The sequence below is a fragment of the Thalassophryne amazonica genome, chromosome 1 (genome assembly GCF_902500255.1).
Source record: "Thalassophryne amazonica chromosome 1, fThaAma1.1, whole genome shotgun sequence".
NCBI classification, from domain to species: Eukaryota; Metazoa; Chordata; class Actinopteri; order Batrachoidiformes; family Batrachoididae; genus Thalassophryne; species Thalassophryne amazonica.
In genome coordinates, this window is record NC_047103.1 from 18,285,581 (window position 1) to 18,311,460 (window position 25,880).

A 25,880-nucleotide genomic window follows, 5' to 3' on the forward strand; every position below is an offset into this window, starting at 1 on the left:
TGCTGCTTTTGATACTGTTGACCATAAAATTTTATTACAGAGATTAGAGCATGTCATAGGTATTAAAGGCATTGCGCTGCGGTGGTTTGAATCATATTTGTCTAATAGATTACAGTTTGTTCATGTAAATGGGGAATCTTCTTCACAGACTAAAGTTAATTATGGAGTTCCACAAGGTTCTGTGCTAGGACCAATTTTATTCACTTTATACATGCTTCCCTTGGGCAGTATTATTAGACGGTATTGCTTAAATTTTCATTGTTACGCAGATGATACCCAGCTTTATCTATCCATGAAGCCAGAGGATACGCACCAATTAGCTAAACTGCAGGATTGTCTTACAGACATAAAGACATGGATGACCTCTAATTTCCTGCTTTTAAACTCAGATAAAACTGAAGTTATTGTACTTGGCCCCACAAATCTTAGAAGCATGGTGTCTAACCAGATCGTTACTCTGGATGGCATTTCCCTGATCTCTAGTAATACTGTGAGAAATCTTGGAGTTATTTTTGATCAGGATATGTCATTCAAAGCGCATATTAAACAAATATGTAGGACTGCCTTTTTGCATTTACGCAATATCTCTAAAATCAGAAAGGTCTTGTCTCAGAGTGATGCTGAAAAACTAATTCATGCATTTATTTCCTCTAGGCTGGACTATTGTAATTCATTATTATCAGGTTGTCCTAAAAGTTCCCTAAAAAGCCTTCAGTTGGTTCAGAATGCTGCAGCTAGAGTACTGACGGGGACTAGCAGGAGAGAGCATATCTCACCCGTGTTGGCCTCCCTTCATTGGCTTCCTGTTAATGCTAGAATATAATTTAAAATTCTTCTTCTTACTTATAAGGTTTTGAATAATCAGGTCCCATCTTATCTTAGGGACCTCGTAGTACCATATTACCCCATTAGAGCGCTTCGCTCTCAGACTGCGGGCTTACTTGTAGTTCCTAGGGTTTGTAAGAGTAGAATGGGAGGCAGAGCCTTCAGCTTTCAGGCTCCTCTCCTGTGGAACCAGCTCCCAATTCAGATCAGGGAGACAGATACCCTCTCTACTTTTAAGATTAGGCTTAAAACTTTCCTTTTCGCTAAGGCTTATAGTTAGGGCTGGATCGGGTGACCCTGGACCATCCCTTGGTTATGTTGCTTTAGACGTAGACTGTGTTTCATAATTATTGTATGGCCTTGCCTTGCAATGTGGAGCGCCTTGGGGCAACTGTTTGTTGTGATTTGGCGCTATACAAGAAAAAAGTTGATTGATTGATTGATTGATAAACTTCCACAATTTCATGTACAGTGTTTCCAGGATTATTTACACGAGAAACTACGTATGTACTGCAAACTCATCATGATAGTGGAGTAAGCAAATATACCAGGCATCTTTCTTGCACTGAATTACAATGGTACAAGGATAAAATTGCCGTTTTGGGTGTTTGTAACCTGTACACAGCACCAGGCATGTTGTTTTCTTTGTTGACTTCACCTGGAGCGACATTGCTGGCCTTGGAAATTAATATGCACACGTAAGGTGTTAACATCTACAACCAGCACGCATGCATCTGCGAACATCCTGGTGTGCTTGCACAGATCTGTATTATAGTACAGAATTGATACTATTAATTATCAATTTGCAAAACATTTCAAGCAGCTTCGAGCAGACCCCTAATAACTGGGCTCTATAAAATCTCTTGGCAGATTATACAATTTTGGTCCAACACCACAGGTGACGAAACTGCCTAGTTTTCATCTTTTGATGGAGGTGACAAGAATGTAAACAGAGATATAAAAAAATGCGCACACACAACCAGTGAGTATACAGAATTTACATCTTGGGTCGGTACAGACCTCAGGCATACTGATGAGGGGGGATTTATTTCATATTATGAGTCATTTTGCAGTTTTGCAACGACATTTTTGTATGAAGAAATATCACAGAAAGCATAATTGTATCCTAATTAATAGAGTAAATATAATGAAGGACACTTTTACCTTCACTACTTTTTGGCTTTTTTGGTTTCAGGGACTTTCACAATTTTACCACACTATGTAATGATGACCATCCAAAAACAAATCCACCGTTTCATACCTCCTCTTGACAACACAAACTAGAGTTCAGCAAGCAGCCATTGTAATATATGTGCATCTAAAACATCTCAGTGCACAGCCCATTACAAAACTGGAGCGACTCCCACTCTGTAAACACTCGAGTGTGACTTTCAGCCTGTTGCCCTGCTTCAGTGGCTCTCTGAGGCTGCACAGAGAAAATCCCAATGGGATCATCACATAATCCCCGGCCCCTTCAGGCACCGGCAGAGCAGATAACAGCGTGGCAGCAGTTTGCGATCACATCCCTCTGTGTGACCTGTAAAACCCAGTGAGCCGTCTCCCACGAGTCAACAATGATTTGTCATTTAAAAAAGAAAGAACGATTTGCATTCATGGGGAGTGAAATGAACACCAAGCAGTTATTTGAAAACACACAAGCCTTTATAGCAACTCTGTAATACAAAACAATTATAGACAACCACAGATAACCAGGTTATCGCCAATGACTTTCCCTACTGCTCAATGCAAGCTGCAAAAATAGGCAGTTTTTAAAAAATGATCTTTTATGATGAGTCTACTACTGAAATCTTACAGTCGCTCTGACATCACTCTGTGTTCAAACTCCCACTGAGGTATTTATATTTGACCCCCCTCCCACCACCACCACCAAAAATAAAGGGTGCTGTTGAAATCTGACAGTGTGCACTGCTGGCCTATATGCATGAAAATATGATGTAAATTTGCACTTGTCTTTCTGAAACTGTTACCCATCTTAGCAGAAGTGTGCATGTGTGCATGTCAGCAGCAAGACCTTGGTGCAAACAGGTCGGGTCTAGGTTTAAAAGAATGCAGTGGTGCCGCACATGACCGCCTCCACCACACTACGGAACCCCCTTTGGTCCTGGATATCGCCTACCCTGGCAGACAGTTGTCCATCCCGCCATCTCAAAAGTAACATCTACCTGCTGAATCCAGGTGAAATGTGGGTGTCCCCCTTTGCCCTCCCTAGGTATTGGGGTCTTACACTCTGTGGCACCTGCGTGCTAGATCGTATCCAGAGGAATGTGCTACATGGCAAAAATGTCGTAGCTGATGTTCCTTCATAACAGAAGTGATATTCATCATCTGAGTAGTACACAAGGATCCTGTAAATAGACCTAGTACCAAATATACGTATACAGCAGTTGCATTAAGCCACTGATTTGCATCAAAAAGCCTTGTTCAACTAAAAAGGTCTCATCAACAGCTCTGTATAATGAGCTCATGACTCCATAAGTTCTTCCCAGGTGTTGCTCCATTGCAATGCCTGAGAGCCCAGAGATATGTAAATCTATCAACACGTTTGATGCTTTCACCACATACAGATGCACTTCTGACAGACAAGTGCAGGACGTCACTGAAAGCCTAAATCTTAGTCTTGATCAATGACAACTGCAAATGCAGGTATTCCGCGACTCCTCGTTTAGCTTCTCAAGTGCTGCAATCATGGCATCTATTGATTCCACAAAGACCACGGCATTGTCCACAAAGTCAACATGTTGTTGGTGTGTCTGTCGGTTGTGTTTGTATGTATTTTGGATTTGCTCGTGTTCCGTTTTGTGGGTATCCTCCCTTTGTCTGTTTCCCGTGAGGGTCCCTGGAGTGTTCTGCTACTGTCTGATTTTTATGTCTGTATGGTTTGTATGTTCTCCTCATCCCTCAGTCATGTGGGTCCCGTGTGTGTGTCTGCACCTGTGGCTCTTATCTGATGTGTGTGTGTGTGTGTGTGTGTGTGTGTGTGTGTGTGTGTGTGTGTGTGTGTGTGTGTGTGTGTGTGTGTGTGTGTGTGCGCCCCTGGGTCCTGTCTGAGTCTGGTGTGTGTGTGTACCCCTGGTTCGGCTCTGAGTCCTTTGTGTCTCGGTCGTGTCTATGTTGTGTGTGTGTGTGTGTGTGTGTGTGTGTGTGTTGGTATCCGTGGTGTTTGCTCCCCTGCATGTGCATGTGAATCTATGTGACCTCCTGCTGTCTGTGCATCCTTACGTCCTCCAGCGTCAAGTTCTTCATGTCTTTATTTTTGCTCCTGTCATGTCCTTATGTCTTCCTTGTCCACAGTTCACCTTGTCCTTTTTATTCATGCTTATCCGTGTCTTTATGTATTTCTTAGGTTGATCATGTTTGTCTCCAGTTTTCACTGGACTGTATGTATGTCTGCAGACCTGCAGACTCCAGCAGCCAGCTGAGCTCAGCTCATACGTATGGAGTGACATCCATGCCGTTAATGTCTGAAAGGAAATGCTTTTGAATTTATCCAGGCTCTGGTGAGATTATTTGGCTCCATTCTTATCTCAACCCACAAGGACAATAAACGGACAGACTTACACATGGACCGAAGCATGCTCCAGCCTCTCCTCTTATCACTCCCTCCCTGCGGCAGGCCTCATCCTCTCAAGCTGCCCTGGCGGCGCGACTTGACAGTTGCAGCGGCTACAAACACACTCACATAGACCCAATTGGGAAACGGACTGTTTCAAGTTTAGTGCACATAAATAATGTCAAATGTATATGTGTTGTCCTAATTCTGATGTGTGCCATTACTACGGTAAACAAGTAATAATTGTAGATCAATTGCTGTTGTATGGGGAATGTGTGTGCGGACATCTTGTTGTTGTTGTTATATGGCTGGGGGGGCCTGGCTGCCGGTTTGTTTGTCTTTTGGTTTCCTCCCAGGTGGCGTGCATTTGGGACTGAGTGGCTGTGTTGCTGAGGCTGTCAGGACCTCACCCTGATCACCTGCGACTCGTCAGGACTCACAGCTGAGGTGCATCTGGATGGATTGGAGCGTGTTGGCATTTAAGACTGGAGTGCACAGTGTGTATTTGCCAGAGACTCGACCTTGTGACCAGACGGGTGAGATCGTCGTCTTGGGAGCCTTCTCATCAGCAGCGGACGCTGAGAATGTCCAGGTTTGATGCACAGTCTGTGAAAGAGGAGGGGGTGAGGTCTCACGCTCGTCAGCACACTTCCTGAGGTACGTTAGATTTTGTGACTAACAGTTATACAGTCAGTAAATGTGGTGTCCCTCACACCTTATTGTATTGAGCTGTTTGTTAGTCATGTATCAGCTTCCACTGCAGTGGAGTTTTGTGAACTAGATGTTCCATGCCTGCAGGTTGGGAAGCTGATCAGTAATCAAGCCAGGAGGTGTTTGCTGTTTGTACACCTTTAAGTGTTCTGTGTGTAGAGTGTGGACTCACATAATGGTTCCTTCTTTCACAGACTCGGTTGTTGCGGCCACCTGGGGGGTGTCGGCGGGGTCCTTGGGTCCGAAACAGCTTCTGGCTCCGGACCGTTAGCGCTGCTGGGAGCGCACCACGCCAGACCGCACCTTTTTGTTATTTTATCACTGTTATGTATTAAATTCAGTTAGCCTTTGTACCGTGCTCTGCTTATTTCATACTGGGTCCTTCAAACGCTGGTCGGTTCTCCGAGCTGCGTCCGACACATAACAGTTGTAATGATAATGACAACAAAAGCCATCTATCTATCTATCTATCTATCTATCTATCTATCTATCTATCTATCTATCTATCTATCTATCTATCTATCTATCTATCTATCTATCTATCTATCTATCTATCTATCTATCTATCTATTGACAAAAACAACAGATTTTTTTTTCTATCTGACCAGAGATCAAGGATCCACCATGTAGAGTTTATTTATGTCCAGAGTTTAAGGATCTAGTGACCAATTTCATAATTATTTACTTTAAGACTCAATAAAATCAGAATCGCATTTATTGTCATTGTAATTTGCATTGCAACGAGATTTGAGTGCAACTCCAAAAAGGTGCTTTCCGTGGTGCGAGTAATTTTTAGCCAAATAAAAGATAATAAAATTTAACAATAAATTATACAGAGTATATGTACAACTAAATAAACATAAGATAAAATAAAATGTGGACCAAGTAAAATGTAAAACGAGAATTATATAATTATATATGCTGACATAGAAAACCTGTAAAGCCTGTAGCACACAGAAAATTCACAGGAGGTATTGATAAGGGAATCAATAAGGAATCGGATTGATTAGCAGAATCGATAATGGTATCAATGTCGATAAAATGTGATAGGCTGCAATTTACGTATGATTCCACTAGTCGACTAATCGCAAAAATAATCGTTGACTATTCGACTATCAAAATAATTGTTTGTGGCAGCTCTACACTGGTTTCCACACTCCATCCAACACGAAGCCCCTGCGAACATGGAGCAGTATAGTGGCCATGACACATCCCTCAAGAATGCTTCTGAGAAGATGTCAATGACTGTGCCCTCATTGTGCACATCACCTGTGTATAGGCTGGCTATAATGTCCAGCCACTTATTGGGGATTCCACAAATTTTCAGGAGGTCCCACAGAGCACGCCAGCACTCTGGAGCCGTAGTGCACGGTTGGCGCCAACAGACAAAATGATCACACAAGTTGTAATTATTTCACTTTACTTACCATGACACAGCTGACATGTTTCAGTTGTCTACATTGTCACACTTACAGCTGCCAGCTGTGCACACTTGGTTGAATATTAATACACTATTCATCAAACAGCAATGTTCCCTCACACCTTGTTAAACAAAATAATGTGGACTTCTGCCTGTTTGTTGTTTTCTTGCCGATCCAGAGCTTGCTCATGTGCAGCTGTCGGTGTTTGTGAGCGTCGCTGAATGGCTGTCTTCATGACACACTCATTGGTTCTTCGCCTGGCAGCAGCCTAAATGATTTTTGCGGCATTAAATACAAGCACTGCTGTTGACAGGTGAGACGAGCAGTCTGTGACATCTCTGTCAGAGCATTTCATCATCGGTGGAGGACACTCATCAGATCATTTCTGACAAAACCTATTTTTGTGAGGTTTTCTGTTTGTGATGATCAAAAATGTTTTGACAGTGGCATCTTAGGCACTAACTGAAGTATCCAGAATGGCATATTTTTTGTAATATAGGGCTGCAAAAACTGATTACTGGCATTTTTAGCATTTTTATGCTCTCAAGGAGAGAGCATATCGCATCCATATTGGCCTCTCTTCATTGGCTTCCTGTTAATTCTAGAATAGAATTTAAAATTCTTCTTCTTACTTATAAGGTTTTGAATAATCAGGTCCCATCTTATCTTAGGGACCTCATCTCATAGTACCATATCACCCCAATAGAGCGCTTCGCTCTCAGACTGCAGGCTTACTTGTAGTTCCTAGGGTTTGTAAGAGTAGAATGGGAGGCAGAGCCTTCAGCTTTCAGGCTCCTCTCCTGTGGAACCAGCTCACAATTCAGATCAGGGAGACAGACACCCTCTCTACTTTTAAGATTAGGCTTAAAACTTTCCTTTTTGCTAAAGCTTATAGTTAGGGCTGGATCGGGTGACCCTGAACCATCCCTTAGTTATGCTGCTATAGACTTAGACTGCTGGGGGGTTCCCATGATGCACTGAGTGTTTCTTTCTCTTTTTGCTCTGTATGCACCACTCTGCATTTAATCATTAGTGATTGATCTCTGCTCCCCTGCACAGCATGTCTTTTTCCTGGTTCTCTCCCTCAGCCCCAACCAGTCCCAGCAGAAGACTGCCCCTCCCTGAGCCTGGTTCTGCTGGAGGTTTCTTCCTGTTAAAAGGGAGTTTTTCCTTCCCACTGTCACCAAGTGCTTGCTCACAGGGGGTCGTTTTGACCATTGGGGTTTTTACGTAATTATTGTATGGCCTTGCCTTACAATATAAAGCGCCTTGGGGCAACTGTTTGTTGTGATTTGGCGCTATATAAATAAAATTGATTAAAACTGATTGATTGATTTTTGACTAATCATAAAATAATCAATAACTGGCAAATTAATATTTTAGATTATAAACTGTTGGGCAACAGCAAAAGAAAACGAATTCATATAATTTCATTGAACTTACAGAGACACCAGGACACTGAGCAAATTACAGCTGCAACAATTAATCAATTATTAATCAACCATTAAATTAATGACAACTATTTTGACAAAGAGCTAAATTAATTTTCAGTCATTTAAAAAATACATCAAAAACTGTCTTATTTCTACTCATGAAATGTAAGTATTTTTTGGTTTATTTAACTAGTTTCTTTACTCATATAGGACAGCAAACTCAGTATCTCTGGGTTGTGGGCACAATAATACATTTGACAGCATCATCTTTAGCTCTCGAACACATCAATCAATGATTTTCACCATTTTGTGGCAATTTATGTACCAATCAACTAATCAATTAATCAAGAAACCAGTCAATCGATTAATAGATTATGAGAATAATTGTTAGTTGTAGCCCTAGAGTTCACACCTCCACCATGGTTAATCAACCAATGTTTCCTCCACAAGCCAACCAACACAGAGGAGCAGACAGAATTCTGAATGCTGTCCCCATCAGATGTTTGTGATGTCATAAAGAAAGAAAGTTAAAGAAAGAGATAAAGTTAAAACAGTCTGAGGCTGGTCTGGATTGCCACCAAAATTCAAGCATCACTTCATTAACCCAACGACAACCATCTCATCACAAAAAGTTCTTTGAACACTTGAGATTTTCCTTTAGACAGACACACAGGTGGTTTCATAACCACTGCTCTCCTAAACCTTATGGAGGGAAAGAGTCATTTTTGACAAACCGTAATTTATCAATATGTTTGAGTTTTACTAAAGCATACAATACAAATATTACATGTACCACTGAGCTGAACACTCAGGGAGGTTCAAACGCATTATTCAATTTAATTACTGACTGAAAGTTTGTCCAAACGGTGAAAAACCTCTGCCATTTGCTGTGTCCGTGCTTGTTTTTCCTTCTTTAAGAATATAACTTGAAGGTACTCCAGGTCATCAGTCTTCTTTCCCCATCTATTTTTATTTTTGGAAAACTTTAATTTCAGCAAAGCCCCAATACCTTGCTCTCGTAAACTCTCTGCAACACCATCACCTTTACGGTGAAGAGTTCCCACTCGACTCAAGTTAAAACACTTCCATGTGAAGCTAATTTGTTACCAGTGGTACCTTTACAGATTTTTTATGACTGCCTTCAGCAACAAAGCAGAAAATGGTACAACTGCCCACAGCAGGTCTTGACTTTCTCTGATTATTATTCCAGTTTGAAATTGTACTTTTTAAAAATATCAGGCAACCACTACCATTGGCCTGGCATACAGCCTACCACTGTACAATAGCAGAGGAACGCCTGAAGTCACTCTACTGTCCAAGACATAGAGCATTTAATAAGTTTAATAAAAGCATTTAATAAGTCAAAGCCAGTAAAGGAGCAACTCCTCACATCTGGAAAGCTAGTTTAAGTCAAACTGTGGCATTGGTAATTGATTAATGGCCTTTACCAATAGCTGACATCAAGACTGACTGATTAATAAAGCTCTTCCAAAAGCCCTCTGCTGGGTTCAAATAGAAGTGGAAAAAATGTACCAGTTGGTGGTGGTAGCAACTTGTCCAGAGTGTACCCCGCCTCTCGCCCAGTGACTGCTGGGATAGCCTCCAGTGTCCCAATGACCCTTAACTGCAATAAGTGGGTTTGTAAAATGGAAGGAAGGATGACGTCACTTGGAGCAACCTATCACCTGCTTTCACCACCATCCTGCTCAGTGTCATTGTTATAGCTCCAAAACAAATCCAAGTAGTACTATTCTCTGTGAATACAAGAAAGACAACTCCATACTGCATTCACATGTTGGCGGTATGCAGTTCAATTATTTCTGGCTCCTTTGTGAGAGAAATGGGAATCTCAGAAGAGTCTAATTGATGAATCATTTCAGCTCTACCGCACTGTAATTGTTTGTGATTTATTGAAGAGCAGAGCAGCCTCCACTAAAAATTCTGCCAGGGAATGGGTTGGTCAGGATTTGTATTCTGAGGACATGCAAATTGATAATTCAGTCAAAATACAACATGTCTGACACCCCCCCCCCCCCACACACACACACACACACACACACACACACACACACAAACACAACTGCCCTTGACATGTAGCTTAAGATACATGGAGGACATCTGACAGGAGGTATACCAGCCTGCATCTTCCCCCTCGCTCCACCACACTCGTACACAACATGCACACACTATTTGCAGCACAGAATGACATTTGTCATTTGTCATGCACTGCAGACCCTCAATCAAGACCCAGTCCAGACACTCAGAAAAAGCAGCAGAGAATTTTTTTTTTTTTTTGCCTAAGAGGCATTTCTTCGCCTGATCAATTGCAATTCCATTTTCTTCAAAGTGTTCTAAGACTGAAGATGTGCACGTGTAACCACACACAGTACACAGTCTAACACATGCACATAAAGTGGGGAAAAAAAAACATCCTAGTGGTGTAGAGGGCTGGAACCTCTTTTGATCTCCAAAGAATTCTGAGCTGCATAATCTCAAATATTTATGACTTTCCACTCATAAAGACTCTCGTTTCTAGCTGGACAGAGAGAGAAAAAAAGAAATGAAGTCTTGTTTTAAATCAATTAAACAAATCACACCAGCAGAGATAACAACAGTGCTCAAATGTGCTCAGTGTACAGTCGTCTTCTGATAAAGAGCAAAACAAATAAGACAAAAACACAAACATATGTTCTCATGTGCACCCCCAGGCCATGCACCCCAGTTTGGGAAACATGGTCATATACCAAATTATTTGTGGGAAAAAAAACTGTTGCATAGGCAAAAACTGGTGGTGGTGCATTCAGAACAGCACTCAGAGCAAAGCTGATAAACTTGAGTTACTTAATTTTATTTTCCTATATTGTAGAGCGCTGTGATAAGTACAATGTTAGAATTTTTGACTGGCCATGATACAAAGGCCTAAGACCAATTCAAGAGTACATGATGCTGCACATCGCTGTATCCACCACAGTGTGGAACTTCCCCAGTTCCTGGACAGCAACCACACAGGCAGACAACCATTCTGATAGCAGCCAACTATCTGCTGCAGCCAGATGAAATGTGGATGTCCTGTTGGCCTTCTGCAGTTACCGTGCTCCCCAACACTGGGACACTTCCAGGCTGGATCTTGCCCAAAGAAACATGTTGTAGCTGACGTTCCTCACAATGTAATCGGTGCTCCTCATCCAAGTCTCCTGAAGTAATCGTTTATTTGACACAAAGTCATTCCAGTGGTACAAAAGCAACCTCCAAAGGGACCTTGTACTAAGTTGCAGAGGTGGGACAAAGTCGCTGTCAAGTCATTCTTAAGTCATCAATCTGCAAGTCCCAAGTCAAGACTCCAGTCAAAATTACCAGCAATTGTTTGCAAGGTGACTTGAGACTTGTTGATTCATGACTTGATGGTGACTTCGTCTCACCTCTGCTAAGCTGACACCATAAGTCACTGGTTTGTCTCCAAGTCTCACAACCATACAATAAGACAGGAAGCAGCAGGACGCTAAAAGCTTCAACCTATATTCTCCAACAAAGGTATCAGCATCACTAAACCCCTCTGTCCAGGGACCTCATCACGACTCTATAAGCTCTTCTCGAGCGTCTCTCGATCTCAAAAGCTGAGGAACCAGAAACATGAAGTTGAGAAAAGCGAACGTCTCTCAAATACGACATATACACCATACAGACCTACTTCTGGCGTCAGGACGTCATTGAAGCCTGGAACTCAGCCTTGACACAGGACAATCCCAAACCCAGACATGTGACCTCCTCGCTCAGCTTCTCAAGTGCTGTAATCAAGACATCCATTGATTAACAACGGCTGCAACAGTATGTCTTTTACTGTCCACTCTGCTCTTACAACTGACTGCAAACTGTTTATTTTTAGAACCATTTCTACTCTACAAAAACAGGATTTATGAAACTGGATTATGTAACACAGTTAATATGAGAAGTCTCTGAATTATAATTCCAGCAGAAAAGATAAGAAGTTGCGACCGCCGGTAGGGTTGGTCACATCCCCTGACAGGCATCAACTTTACTTGAAACTGACTGAGTATGTCCACTGACTGAAGGTCACTATTTAAGATGATACCAATCCTGCATGTTAGATTAATACCTCTGAAAAATTACAAAAACTCTCTTATGCTGAACAATTGCTTTTCTGTTGTCTGAGCTAAATTAGTTGATAACTCATAATTGACTAATTCACTAGTTTAATAGGGACTTTCAAAAGGTCCAACAGAGAAAAGCAGTTTTCCGCTTTCAGAAAATTGTAAACAAGAAAATCTTATAGGCTACAATTGTATTAAATTAATTTAAAGCTACAGTGTGTAGGGTTTGTGACATCTAGTGGTGTGGTTACAGACTGCATTGTGCTGTCACTCATCACATTTAGATTAAATTAGATAAAAATGTATTGATCCCTTGGGAAGACTCCCTCAGGGGAAATTGAGATTCCAGAAGTATTGTATAGCAGCACACAGGGTAAGAAGCACACAGATAGGGCTGCAGCTATTGATTATTTTAATAATGAGTATTCGACTGATTATTCTGGCAATTGATCGAGTAATTGGATAAAAAGTACTTTTGTGTTTTTAAATATCAATAGTCCAGGGCTCTCCCTAAGCAATGGCACAATATCGCTGCGCCAGTGTTGACATTTTGCTGAAATGGCGATGGGATGTGGCTTTCTGTTTTGTTTTCTCCAACTTGTAAAATGAACCCATTTTTATGGTTGTTGTTTTTTTTTAAATAAAGGTTGGTTAACTGAGTCCCTGCGTGACTCTTTCTCTGCGATTCAGCAGATGCATTTCAGCTGGAGATTGAACATGCAAGCCTCACAGTCAGTTTTTTATTATTATTTTTATTATTATTATTATTATTATTATTTTATTTAAGTTACTGTGTTTCTAAAGTGTTGTGTGTTGCCCAAAAAAGCGAAACACTCAGTGTGAGCCTGAGGGGAAAAAAGAAGAAAGAGTGGACTTCTGCTGTTTGTCAATGTAGCCGGGGACGGAGCTGTGACCTGCCCCGTCTGACTGCCCCTTACACCCGGTAGAGAGACAGCAGCCGGCCGCCGGGTCAATAGTCACTCTCCACCTAAAGCAGACCGTGTGTTTTTTAAAAATAGACGAACACACTGCTTCGCTTTAAATGTGCAGTCAGTCTATTTCAGATGATCAGTGTGGACCGTCTTTCTCTTAAAAGGCTTTATTTTACTCTGTGTCTCGCGTTGGAAAGTGGTAGCTATCGTTGGCAATTTGATTAGCTGTTATGCTCTAGTCTTCTGTTTTTTTTCTGGGGATGTTGCAGCACCACACACAGGCCTGTCATATGTATTACAATGTTAAACGAAGCTTCAAGGCACAGAATTTACCTCGAACATTTTTTGTTTTGTTTAGTTACTCTAATTGTTTCAGCCCTACACACAGAGTATCAAAAGTGAAAAAAAGAAAAACAGCTTGCAAATATAAATATAAATACAGATACACAATATAAATACCAGACATACTGATCAATACTGGATTACTGGCTACTACTGTTCCTCTCCTTCTCATTCCTGACCACTGTCTTCCCGTTACTCCTCCACCCCCTGAATGAGGAGTTGTACAGTCTGATGGCCTGAGGGACAAAGGAGTTTCTCAGTCTGTTGGTCCTGCACTTGGGAAGGAGCAGTCTGTGGCTAAAGAGGCATTATTTGTAAAGCGCTTTGAGCGTCTGATGCAGATGGAAAAGCACTATATAAATGCAGTCCATTTACCATTTTATAATTTGCTGATGACGGTATGCAGAGGGTGATTTGTTTCCCTTCATGTTTTTGCTTCTTTAGCCAGTGTTGGGGAAAGTAACTTTGGAAAGTTACTTCATTAGTTAATTTATACAGTTATATTTTACAGTTACTTCATACAGTTAGTTCATTAGCAGCTGCAGACACCTTGTCGGCAGCTGCTGAATGTAATTAATAAAGTTACTCATAATCTAATTTGGTTATTTTTAAGATTTAGTACTCAGAAAAGTAACTATTATTTACTTTGCTGATGAGTTACTTTGCTGATTGCTCAATCTTACAAGTAACCAAGTTACATTACTTGTTACCTTATTAGTTACATTACTTATTAGTTGCAAGTTTTCAGCAGATTCTAATAAAGTAATTGCATAATGCTGCTAATGAAGTAACTGCATAAAGCAACTGCATAAAGCAACTAAAAAAGTAACTAAAAAAGTAACTTGTCAAAGTTACTTTTCACAACACTGTCTTTAGCGACGGAGATTCATGCGCCCTTGCGACCAGTAATATGCCTGTTCCCATGTAGATATAAAGTGCTCATTCTAAGCTTATGAAAACACATTGATTACAGGTTTATACACTAAAGGACACATGTTTATGAATGCTATATTCTACTTCTGCTAATAAACACCCCTAAATCCTACATACTATAGCTTTAATCCTGGTGACCTCATGAAGTAATGAAATAAATGTATTGCCACCCCAACGCTACCACTTAAAAAATAGAAGTTTTAACTTTCAGAGATGTGTCTGCATTTCTTCCAAGCACCAAGTTTGTAGTTATCTCATTAAAGACAAACTTAATAAACACTTCACCAACAAAAGCTAACTTTTGACGTGACGCTCTGCAGTCTATAGGTACTGGGTCCTTTTTCTACCTGATGTGCACAGACAAAATGCAGAACATCCTCTTAAACAGACTCAACATCAGTTTTAGCCCACGCAGGGATTCGGCAGCGTTTCATTTCTGTCACTCTTTTGCTTGGCAGCTCCTGGGTTTTCTCGCCTGCTCCCGTCTCCTGACACTGACTCTTCTGTGCTCCAGAGTTCCAATTTGGGTTTTCTCCTACCTTGCCTGTGTTGAGGCAATGCATGATAGAATCAGAATGTTGTGGAGTTTAATCTATCTGCAGCTGATAATCTCTAATATTATGCGTATATACTTAATAAATTAAGGTTAAACCACCACAAAATTTCAGAGTTGATTTAGCACTGTAGTAGAGTGCATTTAATTCTATATGAACTTATATATATATATATATATATATATATATATATATATATATATATATATATATATATATATATAAAACACATAAATAAACAGTTCAAAACTCAAAAAGCTTCAATTTCCAATAAAATAAGCAAATTATCACATTTATACAGCTGTCGGCAATAAAAGGCAGCTGTCTCTGAAAAGAAAATTTTCAAAATAGGGTAATGACTTAATGAAATACTCAAATTAACATTTTAGCTCTAATGGAGCTCTTCCTTTTAAAAATCTGAATTTGTGTGTGCACTAAAAGTAGCAGCAGGACTACTGGACTCTGGAGCACGCCTTGTTTGTCACCTTTAAAATTTCAACCATAGCAGCTCGCTGTGGGCTGAGGAGGATAAAAGCACCATTTTCATTACTAATTAACAACTTACAGCAACATATTTCACAATAATGCCTGCAAACCTCAGCAGAATGCAACCAATACCAAAGGCAACAAAGCAGTTGTGAGGGTGGCTTTCACTGTTGCCATGCCTGTTTATTATAAGCACTTTTAAGCTTTTACTTGTTATAATTGAACTGTTGCTGTTGTCCATTTGGCTGCTCCTGTTTTTGTTTTTTTTGTTTTTCTTTCGGGGTCACCACAGTGGATACAGCCAGATCTACATTGGTATTTGGCACAAGTTTTATGCCGGATGCCCTTCCTGACGCAACTCCAGTGTCACCTGGGTGAAACGCACACAGCCGCTGGTGTTCCGAAGAGGTCCCCTATCCAAGTACGAACCAGATCCTGCACTGCTTAGCTTCTGAGATCACACAAAGCAGACTGGCTGCACATCTTATAACTGAATATTGACTATAAACAGTAGGAGCCACATGCGCAGACGTTGCCTTGTTTGCTCCATACACACATAGATGACAAAACACCATCTAAATTGTTAAATGTCTCCACTGACAGTCAATCACGCAGATTTTTTTTTGCAACAGCAGCACATTGGTCTGAGTTTGGCAGCTAGACTTTGATAACATCACTCCTCACAGATGCTTGCTTGAGATAACAGCTGTGATAATTTGACAGGCATTTCTCCCAAATCAGAGCAGAGGGAAAGCTTGGAAATTTTGTATCTTAAATAACCCGCCGTATTTAGACAAAATTTTAGAGGATCACATGACAAAGCATCTTGACGGGAAGTATGCAGCAATAATGAAAATTTGAGGTATATTGGTGTATGTGTTGCAAGCACTCAAATTGTCTGCCAGAATGAGTTCACAGGTTCACTTTATTAGTAGAAATTTTCTTTGTCACTATATTTATGAATATCGATGGTATGTTGCTTTTTTATGATGACTTGTGCTTGTAAAATTACCACATAAAGGTTGTGAATCTGCATGGATTGGATAAAACTGAGGGTGAGATCTCTTGAAAATCATTCACATCTACAATTCCTACATCAAATACCAGATATCAAAAAGCAAACATTATTTATTTATTTTTTTTAACTTGGAAACTGTGTACAAGAGAATGAGTAGCACAATAAAAAAAAAACAAAAAACAAAAAACAAAAAAAAAAACTATGGGGTTGCATCTTTCGGACTTATTTTCACAGATATGGCTGCTTGTTTCTCTCTGGAGATATGACATCAAGTATGGCTTTTCAAAATAAAGCTACATTGACAAAATTAGTGGGTTAGTCATGACAATTCATGAATAAAACATGACAGGGAAGACCAAAACTGACAGCAAAACAGGTTGATAATATTTCTTTTAACACTGGTGCTACACTCTGACACATTTCATGCAAATTAACACATCAGCATTAAGACATCAGGATAATTCAATTAAACTGATGCAGGTGTACAGTCGCATACAATCAAGACCAGATTTTTTTCTTTTGTTTTTTACATAAGTGAGAATTTTATTTTTATCAAATCTCACAAATATTTGCTTGTGTCTCTCTGGACATCTGGCAACAAGTATGGGATTTCAAATTAAAACTATAGTGCCCATATAAAGAAATAAATAAATTAATTAAAAAAATTTTTTTTAAATCTGCAAGATACTTACATTCAAATTTGTTAGTTAGTCATGACCATGAATAGACAAGAACTGACAGCCAACCAATCACTCACTCATCTTCATCCTCTATCCTCATCCTCTATTTCAGCAGTCACATGGGAATGAGACAGGGTACGCTGGAGAAGACGCCAGTCTGTCGCAGAGCCACATGCAGACAAACACATTCACTCCCGCAAGCACAATTTAAACTTTCCATTCCACCTAACCTGCATGTCTTTGGATGTGGGAGGAAGCCGGAGCATCCAGAGGGAACCCACGGAGAACATGCAAACTCCACACAGAAAGGCCACAAGCGGGAATCAGTCCCACGACCTTCTTACTGTCAGGCAACAGTGCTAACCACTAAGCCACCATACTACCTATTTTTTAAATCATTTCATTGGGAATTATCATGGGTTCATGACAATATATAGCATAACAGCATAATTCAATTAACTTGCTGTTGGTGTACAACAGCAAAACAAACAAAAAACATAAAAATGAACAACAGAATAAATGTTTTTGCTTAACTACATACATTTATCAGTTCTAGGCCAATAAATTTATTTAAATGTATTTGCGTATTACTATATAACTTGGAGCATGGGTACAACAGTCAACGACACAATAACATATATTTAGTTAATTTTTTTTTCCCTCCCCCAGATATAAGGGCTTGTTACTCTCTGGACGGCTGGGAACACGTTTGGCTTTTCAAAATAAAGCTATCCCACCGCGCCACACAAATAAATAAATAAATAAATAAATAAATAATAAATAAACAGCGTAATATTCGAAAATAAAATATCACAGTAAAAACAAAACCTGACTCTTAATCAGGCAGATAATATTTAACTTTGGCGCTACATTCTGACAAATTTCATGCATTTTAACATGCATTCATGAGGCGCTGGATATTTTCAACTTAAGTCCGATGTCGTCACAATGACACAGACAGACAGGAAAAAAAAATCCCGGTCGGTGTTATGGCGCAGCGCAAACTTACACCTGTGATTGCGGCGCTTCCTCTTGTACATGGTCATGATGTAGGGGTCCAGCTTTGCGCTCTTTCAGATCCTTTTTCACGCACTAAGAAAGGCACCGAGCGTCACACTGCGCTGCACTTTTCTGATCTGACTGGAAATAAATTAGCCCTTCACACCAGAACTGAAGGCACTTCTGGAGCGAGGATTGTACCAAGCTGAGCCACAGCAGAGGGGGAGACCGGGACCCGCGACACCCAGTGCACTCACACACACCGAGAAAACTCACAGTCACCCTGAAGCTGGAACATTGTTCCATTTACTACTTCAGTCAGATGACTGCTGTGATAAAAATTACATTTGTTTGGTATATGTGATATTCAAAGGTGGGAAGCTGTTCAGTATTATGACTGTATGATGTCACAAAGGTTTGAGTCAAAGAAAAAAGATAGAGGTTGACATGCAGCTGGCAAAATAAGTATTGAACGCGTCAACATTTTTCTCAGTAAATGATTTCTAAAGGTGCTATTGACATGAACTTTTCACCAGATGTGGTGGTAACCCACATAATCTACACATACAAAAGACATCAAAACAAGAACAGAAATTAACTTACGTGTAATATGACAACAATTAGGGTGTGGTGGCCAAGTGGTTAATGAGCTTGGTTTCAGTGCAGAAGGTTCCAGGTTAAAATCCCACCCCTGCCACATTTCTCCATGCAATGTGGAGTTGTGTCAGGAAGGGCATCCGGCGTAAAACCTGTGCCAATTCAACATGCAGATCCACCTTGGATTTGGACCCCGAGTGCAAACAAAGGAGCAGCCGAAGGGACAACAAAAAGGGGAGGTGATGGTCTAGTGGTTAAGGCATTGGGCTTGAGACCAGAAGATCCTTGGTTCAGATCCCAGCCTGACTGGAAAATCAGGCTGAATCAAAAATAGGGCCCTAGGTTAATCGTTAGTAATCCCCTATTGCTCCCGGTGTGTCGTGAGCGCCTTGTATGGCAGCACCCTGACATCGAGGTGAATGTGACGCATTATTGTAAAGTTCTTTGAGCATCTGATGTGGATGGAAAAGCGCTATATAAATGCAGTCCATTTACCATTTACCAAGAGCAAGCCGAGATTTCTAACATCCATCAATCCAGAGCCAGATCACCTCCAAAAATTCTGTGGTGAAAATCTGTGGTGAAAATTAGGTTAGAATCTGTGAAGTAGTTTTGACCTAATCCTTCAAAGCCTATATAAAGTGAAATCTTGATCCAGAATCTGGATCCAGATCACCTCCAAAAGTTAATGGAGTCTTCCATGGCCTAATTATCCGTGGTGAAAAGTTTGTCAAAATTTGTGCAGTAGTTTTGATGTAATCCTGCAAACAGACAGACAAGTAAATAAATAAACACAGATGTTTTTATTACGTCCTTGGAGGATGTAAAAATTGAACACACATACTGTAATTTATTTAATACTGCGTAGAAAAGCTTTTGTCGGTAATGACAGCTTCAAGATGCCTCCTGTATGGAGAAACTAGTCACATGTGTTGCTCAGGTGTGATTTTGGCCCATTTGTCCACACACACGTTCTGTGGACCTCTTCTATGAACTCTGATCTTTAGTTCTTCTTTCCATAGATTTTCTATTGGGTTCAAGTCAAGTTTGGCTGGGCCATTCTAGCAGCTTTATTTTCATTCTCTGAAACAAGTTCAGAGTTTCCTTGGCTATATGTTTGGAATCATTGTCTTGCTGAAATGTCCACCCTCGTTTAATCTTCACCATCTTGGTAGATTTTTATCAAGAATGTCTCAGTTCATTTTTCCATTCATCCTTCCTTCAGTTATATGAGGTTTGCCAGTGTCATATCCTGAAAAACAGCCCCACACCATGATGTTAACACCTCCCAACGTCACTGTTGGTATGGTGTTCTTGGGGTGTTGTGCCAACCCGGTCTCATGGCAAGTCGTGATTCAGCAGTACAAAATATAGGGTGGGAGGAAGGAGTAAGATTAGGTTATGGTTAAGTTTAGGGTTTGGGGTAGGAGTAGGGTTAGTCATAATGAGTTAAAAAAAAAAAAAAATTTGACTCAAATCTGCCTTCAAAAAGAAGAAAAAAAAGAAAAAGTGAGACTGGGCTGGATGTGCACACCAAACATGGTGTGGATTATGACATACTGGTCTCATCTAGCCAGTCTATATTCTCCCAGTATGTCACGGGCTTGTCTAAATGTTGTGCAGCAAACTTTAAACAAGCTTCAAATGGTAAATGGACTGCATTTATATAGCGCTTTTCCATCTGCATCAGATGCTCAAAGCACTTTACAATGATGCCTCACATTCACCCATTCACACAGACACACTCACACACCGATGTCAGGGTGTTGCCATGCAAGGTGCTCACTACACACTGGGAGCAACTCGGGGATTAAGGACCTTGCCCAAAGTGATTATTGATGTTCCAGTCAGGCTGGGATTTGAACCAAGGATCCTCTGGTCTGAAACCCAATGCTTAACCACTAGACCATGATCCTCTGGTCTGAAACCCAATGCTTAACCACTAGACCATCACCACCCCTTCAACCCATCTCCCTTCAAACTGCTTTTTCTTCAGCAATGGAGTCTTGTGTAGCGAGCGCACATATGGCAGTTGAGTGCATTACTTATTGTTTTCATTTAAACAATTATACCTGCTAATTTCAGGTCTTTCTGAACCTCTCCACAAGTGGTCCTTGGCTCTTGAAAAACTCTTCTTATAATTCTTTTCACTCCTCTGCAAAGGAAAATTAGGACCACAAGGTACAGCAAGTCTTTTGTGCCTATAGCAATTAGATTGCACAACAATGGACTTAAAAACTTTTAGGCATATTAAATTATGACCATACTGTATGTATTAGCACCCAACCATTTAATTTATTTCTACATGCTTGTCATGTTTCTTTAACATTCTTATTGCTTTGTTTGTCCTGTTTTTGCTTTTCTTTTAATGTCCTGTATTTATGTTTTTAATGTTATGCAGTAGTCTGTATAACAGCGGAGTATGTAATGGTGACCAGATGAATTTCCTACTTGTGGATAATAAAGTTTACGTTGTCCTTGAGAAATCTTGCAAGGAACACCTGGTCACGGTTGGTTTATGATGAAATGAAGTTCTTTCCACTTCTTGATTATGGCCCCAATAGCACTCATTGGAACATTCAGAAGTTTAGAAATCCTTCTGTAACCAGTGCCATCAGTCTGTTTTGCAACCATAAGGTTGCGAAGAACTTGAGAGAGCGCTTTGCTTTTACCCATCATGAAATGGTTCATGTGTCAAACCTTTTTATAGGCCATCAGCTGGGCCTGAACCAGCTGATATTAATTTGCACTGACAAGGGGCAGGATTGCTTTCCTATTACTGATAGATTTCAGCTGGTGTCTTGGCTTTCCATGTCTTTTACACCTCCCTTTCTTCAGGTGTTCAATACTACTTTCCCTGTGTCATTTCACATTATTACACACAACTTAATTTATGCACATCTATGGTTTGATTTCTTTGTGTGTGTATTATGTGGGCTGTTACTGGTGAAAATTTCATGTCAGTAGCACCTTGAGAACTATATTTCCTGAGAAAATGATGATGTGTTAAATACTTATTTTACCCGCTGTATATAAAGGGTTGCCTTGCTATTACCTTATTTTAATTCAAACTCAAGTAAAATCAGTTTGCATGTAATGCATAACAAACACGCATACTCAGTTTACCCTACTTTATCTTCTAAGTGTTTTTGCTTATTCTTTAAAAATGTTTTAAATCCACACTGGTCTTGTGAAAAGTGTAATTTTTTTCTCATTTCTCCAGTCTTTGAATGAAGACCAAATTCTGACACCCAGTCTGTGACTGACATGGTGACATTATCCCCGCCTGAGTCACACCACAAAGCTGTACAAACATCCTTTGTGTGACAGGAAGGAGGAGGCATGTAGGAGCTTACTGTACCTTTGCATTCTGTCACAGCCTGATTATTTTTGCCACATGTGCAAACATTCGGCTGACACTGCTGCACCACACAACCTCTGGGCATGCTGGAAAGGTGCATCTCATCTTACTTGCAAAAGCCAATTGCGTTGCTACGGAGACAAGGGTATGGAAGGAGGATGGATGTTGATTTTGTGTGATTCATTCCACTATATTAAATTATTGTTCCATGGGTCGAATAACAACATTTTCATGGCCCGAAATAAATTATGTGGCGGTAAAAAACAAAACAAAACAAAACAAAAAAAAAAACAACAGACTGCTTGGAAGTAGCCGGAATTCAGTCAATATTGGTTTCCACTGAAGCTGCTGCTCTCACATGAATGACAAATATTCTTCAAGAAGTTTTCTTCAACTCAGAAAGGATGTACCTCCTCTCGCTGGATTTTGTGAAAAAGACCAGATAAATGTAATCTGATGTGTTTTACTGCTGGCTTAGATGCTGTAATATTCTTCACTTATCGCCAACTGCTTTGTTTCATTTTCAAAACATTTTAATTTAATTTTCAGGCTAACAAAAGGGACAAATTGTGATAATTAAAATTACATGAGACTTAAGCAGTATTAGGTTTCCATGTATAGTAGGGACACCTAGTGTTCATGGTGACTTACTACAGCAACTAGCCTCCGGAGCAGAGGACAAACTTGGTCAGCCAAAATTAAAATGAAGAGGCTTTAAATATTTAAATTCATGTTGCCTCTAAATAATTGTGTCATTTGTTATTTATTTAAAAATGCAGAAATAATTCACCGTTTCAACAGCTAGTGCCTTAAAAACAAAACTATTCCATGGACATAATCATGATCATATTGCTGATCTTTGATCTTGATCACTGAACATGGTTCCTGGTTGTTGAACTTTAATCTTGATCATTAACATTTGAATCTCATTGATGATTTTTGAGCCTGATACCTGTTCTTTGATCCTGATGCTGCTCTTGTTTGCTTTTCATTCATACTTGATCTTTGATTACACTCCCAATCCTGGATCTTGACCACTTAACATAAATCCTGATTGCTAAACTTTAATCCTAATCAATGACATTTGATTCTCATTGCTGATCATTACAGTATGCTTTTATACTGACCTTTCCTGATCCTGATAATTAATTCTGCATCAAAGATCACTGATCAGCAACTCATATTTGATCCTGAGCTTTGATCGATATCTCTCACCTTTGGTATTGTTCCCACTCTTTCATTTGCTGAACATAGATCTTGATTGTTGAACTTTTAATCCTGGTCACCGAAATTTAAATGATTGAGTTTTTGTTCTGTTGCTGATCTTTGTTGATAATTCTTGCTCATCTTTGTTCCTGATCACTCATCTTTGATCTTTCCTCTTTAATCTTGAACGCTGAGCATAAATGTTTCCTGCTAAACCTTAACCCTTATCACTGTCATCTGAATGCAAATGAGTTTTCATCTTGATCACTGAGTTTTGGCCATGATTGCTGACCTTTGATCTTGATCATCTTTGATTCTGAACACTCATCTTTGATCATACTCATGATCTTTAATCTTGATCGCTGAGCATAAATGCTGATCTCTAAACCTTAACCCCTAACCCTGTGAACGATGAGTTTACATTCTGATCATTCAATGTTGGCCATGATTGCTGACCTTTGATCCTGAGCTTTTATCTTGATCACTCATCTTTGATCCTAAACCTTCATCTTGATCACTCATCTTTGATCTTATTCCTAATCATCTGATCTTTATAGCTGAACATAGATGCTGATATTTGAAAGTGAATAATGAATTTTTGTCTTGATCATTGAGTTGTATCTGTGACTGCTGATCTGTTATCTATATGATGATCTTGGTTGTTGATAACTCATTTTTGATCATGTTCCCAAGCTTTGATCTTGACCAGTGGAAATAAGTCCTGATTGCTGAACTTTAATCATAATCACTGACATTTGACTCTCACTGGTGATCACTGAGTTTTGATTGTTATCACAGACCTTTTATCCTGATCACTGATTCAGGATAAAAAAAATTAGTCATCTTTGATCCTGAAGGGAAATGTGCTCTTCACCCGTGTCTGGTTTATTTGTTGGTTTTCTCAAAACGTGATGAAAAAATTTTCATGAGACAGTGGAGAAATGGGGCATGTGCCAACAACTAGCTAATTGCATTTTGTTATTCACCTTGATCCAGGGGCACATCCAGGATTTTTTCACTTTTGACAGCAATATGGGATTGGTTATTTTTATGAGTTGTTGTAAATTTCTCTTGACATGAAGCCTGTGTGACGGAGGCCAGCAGGAGTCGCTGTGCATGTGGTAGTCAATAGGCCTCACAACCCCTCAACAGCCAAAGGATACTCTGGCCACTCAGAGCTCAGGTTTTAGTTGACTGCTCAGAGCGTCCGCCTGTCACACCAGAGATTTTGAGTTTGCATCTCAAGTGGAGCAAGTGGGAGGAGTCAAATACACAAGACAACGCAGAGTAAGCCACAACACCTGGATTGAAATGATTTTAGGTTCAGAGGTTAAAGTGTTGAAATATGGATTGGGGTTAATCTGGTTGAAGGACCTGCTGCCCCTTGGCGGAGGTGTGTGCTCTTCTCTGTGCTCTTTAGACAGCACGTAGAGGGTTTCATGCATCAGCCTAATGCTCTATATCCTCAGACTGTCTTTGCTATTATAATATATTTGAATTGCACTGCGTGTTAATAAGTGCCCCTATGTTTTTGCTGAGACAGACGGCTGCAATAGAAGCCCAGAGAGAAGATTTTCTGGATACAAATCTCTCCAAGATTCCACGTCTCTTTGCCACTCTATAGGTCATTAGACCAAGACTGATCTTGGCAATGAATGATTGCAACATATGCAGTCATCAACTAATGCACGGTTTAGCAATTTGTGGCAGCTAATATTACTACACTTAGAAGACTGGATTATTCCAGCAAGCAGATTTCAGTCTCGATTCAGAAAAAAAAAATAAAATGTGTGTGTGTGTAGTTTTGAAAAATAATAATTTGTCAAAAAATTTAAAATCAAATGCATTTTAGCCCACCTGCAGTACCTTCAAGGGGACAGCCTGTACAGGTATAAACATGCTTTTCTGCACACACATTGGACATGGTCACCTCTTTTGAGAAAATTCCACCCTCTAGTGGATACAAAAGAGTATGACAGTGTTGACTTTCAACTGAATGCTTTAATGAGAATATTCACATTATTCCCATGCGGTATGCAGTGATTTTTTAAAAACATTTTTATTAATTTAGTTAATGCTGTAGAGATTCACTATGACATTAAAGAACAAAATTAAAAAAAATGTGTTTTGTTAACCACCCAAGAGTCTGAACGCTTTTTCTCTGTACTGTTTACAATCCAGCTGATATCCAGCTTCTCATGTAGGACATTATTTAGCTGCTAATCTGCAGTACTCTTCTCGAGATCCTGCGTACTTGTCCTCTAGTTTCCTCCTTTCTCCCTCTTCAGTTTGGTCTCCTCCGGCGTTCTCTCCATCTGTCGGGGTCAGCAGGGTGCACAGAATCACATTAAGGAGTATTCAAATGTCCAAGTGTTGGAAATTGCTCTTCATACAGGCAGTAAAGGCTGCCAAATCTAATAAACTTTGCCGCTCTCAGTCGACACAGATAATATAAACTGTACGGGGCAGCAGGGGGGTTAGAAAAACCCAACGCGCAGGCAGCAATGTGTCTCAGATTTAATAGAGCTGCAAATGACAGAGCCATTTAGGGAACAGAGGAGCTAGACGCGGCGCATTTCATTTGGTATTACTGCATCAAAGATTTAAACAGGCTGCAATTCCTTCGGAAAGCAGCACTCACTGGGAATGGCGTGATTAATGCACCAGTGATGACAAATGGCAGACTTCAGCTTTAAGTGACG

The 25,880-nt window shown here is 40.1% G+C and overlaps 1 protein-coding gene across 3 annotated transcripts in view; it reads right to left on the minus strand.

The window, feature by feature from the left end:
- The window catches only part of LOC117506954 (RNA-binding Raly-like protein), a 448,208-nt gene that overhangs the window by 118,682 nt on the left and 303,646 nt on the right, over positions 1–25,880 (minus strand). The window contains exon 1 of one of the 3 annotated variants that reach the window (XM_034166646.1): positions 18,025–18,194. The exons of the other annotated variants lie outside the window; for them this stretch is intronic. Coding sequence (XP_034022537.1) covers positions 18,025–18,061 — 37 coding nt within the window. The 5' untranslated portion in view covers positions 18,062–18,194. Of the gene's footprint in view, positions 1–18,024; positions 18,195–25,880 lie in introns of those variants that run through there. 3 annotated transcript variants of the gene reach the window in all.